This window comes from Chlorella variabilis (genome assembly GCF_000147415.1).
Source record: "Chlorella variabilis unplaced genomic scaffold CHLNCscaffold_30, whole genome shotgun sequence".
NCBI classification, from domain to species: Eukaryota; Viridiplantae; Chlorophyta; class Trebouxiophyceae; order Chlorellales; family Chlorellaceae; genus Chlorella; species Chlorella variabilis.
Window position 1 is genome coordinate 34,577 of NW_005435058.1, and position 5,810 is coordinate 40,386.

Below are 5,810 nucleotides of genomic sequence, written 5' to 3' on the forward strand. Positions count from 1 at the left end.
CGGCGGCGGCGGCGGCGGCCGCCGCGGCCGCGCATGCCAAGGCCTGGGGGGGGCAGCTGCTGCCGCAGGCGTGGCGTCCCTCGCCGCCGCCTGCCGCCGCAGCAGCCACCGCCCGCCACAGGCTGCCGCCGCCGCCGGCAACCCTGCCAGAGCCGCCTGCTGGCGCCGCCGCGTTCAGGCAGATGCAGACACACATGGGGCATGCAGCTGGCGGGATGGACCTTGATGCCGCCAGCGGAGGCAGCAGCAGCAGCCCAGCGGCAGGTGCAGTGGCAGCAGGAGCAGCAGGAGGATCAGCAGCAGCGGAGGCATCGGGAGGAGGAGGAGGAGAGGAGGCAGCGGGGATGCCTGCTGGCCTCCTGGCCGGGGAGGCAGGAGTGGGTCTGACGCCTCGCGGCGGCTACGCGGCAGCCGGGGCTGTTGCAGGCGCAGGCGCAAGCGGCGGCGGCGGAGGCGGAGGCTTCCTGTTTCTGCAGCTTCACCAGCATCCCCAGCATCCCCAGCAGGGGCAGCAGCAGCAGCAGCAGGGGCAGCATCGGGGCGAGCTGTCGGCTGCCAGTGGGGGCGAGGCGCCGCTGCCACCGCTGCCGCCCGGCAGCCGCCACGCCATGCCCCGCCCGTCGCTGCGGCACGCCGTCACCCTCAACGTGCGCGCCGGCCCTCTGCTGGGCCAGCTGCCGCCGCCCTCCCTTGCTCAGCAGGCTGCCGCCGCCGCTGCTTTGGAAAGCGCGGCGGGTGCCGCAGCAGCCGCCGCGGGCGGGCTCGGCGGGCCGGGGCCGCCGCGCGAGCGGCGGCATTCCTTAGTGGCGGGAGAGGAGCGGGCGCTGCGGCCGCTGGGGCCGGAGGACTCTTTAAGTTATGCCGCTCGCAAGGCCGGGCCAGCGGGGCTGCGGCACGCGTGGCACGACACCTTGCATGGCACCTGGGGGGGACCGGCACCCGCGCAGCATGCGGCGTGGCAGCAGCAGGAGTATCAGCGCAGCACAGCGCAGTTCGCTGCCGCCGCGCAGCACGGCGCACAGCACGGCGCGGGCCCAGAAGGCAGCAAAGCGGGAGAGGCGATAGCGGAGCGGGGGCAGGTTCCAGTGGCTGCCGCCACCGCCGCGGCCAGCGCCAGGCATGGTGCGCCGCCGCCGCAGCAGCAGCAGCAGGCCGGTCACCAGGAGGAGCAGGGTGGTGGCGTCACAAGGGCGGTACAACCCCACACAGCCCAGTACCACCCCGCACAGCACGCAGCCCTGGGCTGCAGCCGCATCCCGCCGCCGCCCAGCCCCCACCCCGGCAGCCCCCACCTGGGACACCCTGCCGCCGGACTCGCTCCTCCCAGGGCCAGCACCCCAGCCGAGGGCGGCCAGCGCGGACCGGCCGGCAGCGGCGGCAGGCGGCGGCAGGCGGCGGGGCGCCAGACGCGCACCCCGCCCCGCAGCCCCAGGCTGGATGGCAGCGGCACCACCCTCTCGCCCGACCCGCGGCGCGGGCAGCACCCTCAGTCCCCCCAGCAGCCTCGCCAGCAGCAGCAGCAGCAGCAGCAGCAGCTGCGGGGCAGCGGCGCGTGGTCACCCGTGCGCCACCCGGCGGCGGCGGCGGCGGCGGCGGCAGCGGCGGCGGCGACGGCGGCGGCACCCAGCCAGTCCCAGGCCGCTGCCCCGCGGCGGCAGGCGGGCCCCTGCGTGGCGCCGGCCAGCCTCGGCACGAGCTCCAGGCGCTCGCCTCCCCGCGCCGCGCCGGCATGCCCTCGCCGGTGGCACCCGCAGCCGGCTCGCCGTCCCGCTTGGCAGACCTGGCAGGCGGCGGCGGCGGCGGCGGCGGCGAGCGGCGACGCGGGGCGCAGCCGCGGCATGGCGCGGCGGCGCGGGCGGTGCCGGCGCAGGCGTGACGCGGCTGGCTGAGAGAAACTGCCACGACGTGACTCTGGGTACCATATCATATGGTGCAGGCCCCGTGACTTGAAGGCTACGCCAGCTGACTGACTCCTCTGCAGTGCCTGTGACTGTGACTGAGCGTACGATTCCCTGAGCTGAGCTGAGCAGAGCTGACGAGCGCAGGGTTGTAGCAGGGCGGCAGCTGGCCGCTTGCGGGCGGCTTGAGGCCGCCCGCCCAGCCCGCGCCGCCGGGCGTGAGTGACGCGGGCAGGACGGGGGGAGGCGGTTACACGCGGGCGGGGAGTGACACGGGGTGGGGCACAAGCTGCTGCTGCTGTGGTGGTATGTGCAGAGCTTGGCAGCCTCCAGCAGAGTGGAGCCTTGTGGGGGCGCAGGGTGCCGGCGCGGCGCTGGCAGGGCATGCCGCCGCGGCCCTCGCCTCACCCCGCTGGCATCCCCCGGCTGGCATCGCGCGGCCGGGCGTTCTCCCCGGCGCGGCAGAAGCCGAGCGCTCAGCTGGCAAACTTGCCCAGGCCGGCGTCGACGAGCTTCCGGCTGCAAGGGGGGAGGGAGGGTCAGGGGGAGATCAGAGCAGGGGGAGGGGGCCCACAGCGACGGTCAGGGCCGGCGGCGCACACGGCGGCGGGCTGGGCAGGCAGCCTGGCGCAGGGAAGGGTCTGGCGTTCAGCTGAGGGTGCCTCCCCCCCAAAGCGGGCAGGCCGGGCTGCAGGGTCCCCCACTGCACGGGCCGAACAGCAACAAGGCAACAGCAAACAAAAACAACAACAACAACAAACAAACAAACGCAACGAAGTCAAAAGCAGCCCCGCTCACCGCTCGCCGGCCTTGGACGCGCGGCGGTCCATCCCCGCCGCCAGCTCCCGCTCCCGCCGCACCGTCAGCAGCTGCGCGATGCGGCGCTTCAGCGCCTTGTAGTCAGAGGGCTTCCAGTCCTGCGGGCGGGGGGTGGCAGGGGCGTGTGTGTGCATGTGGGTGCGAGGATGTGTGTGGGGGGCGGGAGGTGGGAGGGAGGCATGGGAGGGCAGCATGGGAGGGCAGCATGGGAGGAGGCGGAGCGAGGGAGCGGGCAGGCGGTGGGGTAATGTGCGTGTGTGCGTGTGCGTGTGCGTGTGCGTGTGCGTGTGTGTGTGCTTGTGTGGTGGCGTGTGCGGGCATGGCGGCAGCAGGGAAGAGCAGGGAGGGCAGGGAGGGCAGCGGGGTGGGAGCCAGCCGCTGGGATGGCAGGGCCCCGACCGGCAGGCGACTTTTTCGGGAGCGGCGGCAGGCGGCAGGCTGGTGTGGGGCATGCGCGGCAGGCCGGCGGCGGCAGGCAGGGGGGGCGACGGCAAACAAGCTTTTGTGCGCTCAGAACTTCTTAGAGGGTTGGTTTGCCCGCACCGCGGCGCCGCCTGGGCGGGCCGGCCTCGGGACCAGGGTGTGTGCTCCTCACGGCGCGCGCGGCGGCACGGCGCCGGGCGGCAGCGGCGGCGGAGCAGCTCGCCCGCAGGCGCGGCAGCGGCAGCGGCGCAGCCGAACCAGCCAGGCGACTGCACCACCACCACCACCACCACCCGCAGCCGCTGCCGCTGCCGCGATTCCCAGGCTACAGGCAGAGCGTCTGGCGTCAGGCAGCGTCTGGCGGCAGGCGCCGGCACGCAGCAGGCGGAGGCACACGGCAGGCAGGGACTTGCCTCGCGCTTGGCAAACTTGATGCGCATGGAGAACATGTCCCGCTTGGCCTCCTGTACCGCCGAGTCGATCTCCTCGTTGCTCAGCCCGCTGCGGGAGGAAAGCGGAGGCAGCAGGGAGAAGGGCGAGGTCGGCGGCGGGGTCGGCGGCGGGGTCGGCGGCGGCGGGCGGCCGAGGGGCGCGAGGGGGCACGCCGCATGGCCCTCCGCAGGTGGCCTAACGGCGGCGGGGGGCGTCCAGGGGACAGCAAGGGCCGCAGCGGCTGCATGCGAGCCGGGAAGCAAAGCGATGCACGGGGCACAGGCGCACACCACTCTGAAGGCCGGGCGGCGTCCCGAGCCCCATCCCGGTGTACCCGCAACGCACCGGAACTCGCCCGCCTTTGTGGGCTTGGCCATGGCCACCGCCTGCATCGCCCGTGCCGCTGGCCGCGCAGGTAGGCGCACTGCCGCTGCTGCAAAGGGCTGCCGGGCAATGGCGGCCTTGCTGCTGAGCGCCGTGGCGCTGCTGCAGGCGGCGAGGAGCGCTGCCATTCTGCTGCGGCTGGTGGGGGCGCTGGGAGGGGGCGGATATGTATTTATGGCGCGCCGCAGAGGCTTACGGGGTCAGCAAACGTGCAATACGCGTCGGTGAGTGGCGCCTGGTGGCTGGGTGGCCGGATGAACGTCGGAAGAAAGCGGCCAGCTTTCGGCGTCAGGGGCGCAATGGGGCGGCCGTGCGCAGTCCACCGGACCCGGCAACACTTTCCGCATATCCAGCAGCCCCCAGGCCCGCCATCGGCACTGCATCGCCCACTCCTGCGTGCCACCGCCTCCCTGGGCACTCCGCGGCTCCTGTCGGTGACCGCTGGCGACATCGATCGCCCACAGGGCTTCACAGGCCTGCGCTGCATATGCGCAGCGAGCGGTAGGCGTCCAGCCAGCGGCAGAGCAACCCATGCAGACGCTGCTGCTTGGCAGGGCGCAGCCCCTGCTGTCGGGAGGATGCCGCGCCAGCGGTGGCAGCGGTAGCCGCAGCGGCAGGGAGCTGCCCACCGCCAGCGCGGCCCACCGCCTCCCCGCCAGCAGCAGCAGCTGCTGGCCCCGGCAGCGGCCTCCTGCGGCGCCCCTGCGGGCCAGCAGGCGAGCGCTGACCTTCCGCGTGGCATCCTATAGCAGCAGCAGCGGCAGCGGCGGCAGCAAAGGCGCAGACGCCCCGTCCCCCGCAGCGCCGCCGCCGCAGGCACACACATCGCCGCGGCAGCACAAGTGGCTGGCGGGCGCTGCGTTGGCCGCCGCCGCCCTGTGCCTATCCGCGCGGCCCGCGCACGCGGCCGATGGCGGCACTGGAGGAAGTATGGGCGGTATCCCAGGCCCGCCGCCGCCGCCCGCCAGCTCAGCTGCCCAGCAGGCCTCGCCCTCGTACCAGGCCGCCGCCGCGCGGCAGCAGCAGCAGCAGCATCCCTGGCAGCAGCAGCAGCAGCAACAGGGGCAGCAGGGGCGGCGGTGGCGGGACACCGGCATCCAGCTGGCAGCCAAGGAGTCTGGCGGCGGCGGCGAGAAGGTGGGTGCAGGGCCGGGCCGGGGCTGGCAGGGAGGGACTGTGCAGGCAGGGAGGGAGTGTGAGGGGGCTGGCCAGCAGTGCCCTCGCCTTGGCTGCAGGGCACAGCACCCGCCGTGCGCGCCTCCCCTACCTGCCTCTGGCTGCTCGCCCTCCTCCCACCCCTTTACACCTCCCGTCGTCCTCCCCCTCCTCACATCCTCCCTTGCCTCCCGCCTCCCACCCATCCATCCCGCCCCCCGCGCCGCCCTCCGTGCCCCCCCTGCTCATGCCGCCCGCATATACCGCATCCCGCACTGCCTCCGGTACCGCGCAGGTGGTGTACGTCACGCCCGAGGAGCTGGCGCAGCAGGGCAACGCCGAGGTGAACCGGGTGCTGGAGGCGGCGGCGGTGGGGCCCAAGGAGGCGCGGGCCATCAAGCGGGCGCAGCGTGAGTGTGTGTGTGTGTGTGTGTGTAGTGTGGTGGTGTGTGTGGGTGGTGGTGTGTGTGGGTGCATGGGTGGGTGGGTGTGGGAGGAGCGAGGGGATGCTTGGGAAGCGGCTGGGCCCTTGGGTGGGTGTGGGCGTGGCTGGTGATGGGCGTGGGTTGTGTGTGGGGATCGGAGCGGCTGGGTTCCGCTGCTGCGGCGGCTACGGCGGGGCTGCTGCCGCCGCCTCGAAAACTGCTGCTCGCCCGCGGCTTCCCGCCGCGGCAGCCCCGCCGCGCCGCCTGCTCCCCG

At 74.1% G+C, this 5,810-nt stretch overlaps 2 protein-coding genes across 2 annotated transcripts in view; one reads left to right on the forward strand and one right to left on the reverse strand.

Moving 5' to 3' along the window:
• The window catches only part of CHLNCDRAFT_140967 (hypothetical protein), a gene marked incomplete at both ends in the record, with an annotated part of 3,914 nt that extends 2,038 nt beyond the window's left edge, over positions 1-1,876 (forward strand). Inside the window, 2 exons of the mRNA XM_005843417.1 lie at positions 42-1,173; positions 1,503-1,876. Coding sequence (XP_005843479.1) covers positions 42-1,173; positions 1,503-1,876 — 1,506 coding nt within the window. The remainder of the gene's footprint in view (positions 1-41; positions 1,174-1,502) is intronic.
• Positions 1,877-2,374: 498 nt separating this feature from the next.
• CHLNCDRAFT_140968 (hypothetical protein) lies at positions 2,375-4,084 on the reverse strand (the record flags this gene model as incomplete). Its single annotated transcript, XM_005843454.1, has 4 exons — positions 2,375-2,417; positions 2,697-2,815; positions 3,416-3,641; positions 3,918-4,084. The coding sequence occupies 4 exons, from the start codon at positions 4,082-4,084 to the stop codon at positions 2,375-2,377; spliced, it is 555 nt and encodes a 184-aa protein (XP_005843516.1).
• Positions 4,085-5,810: the final 1,726 nt, after the last annotated feature.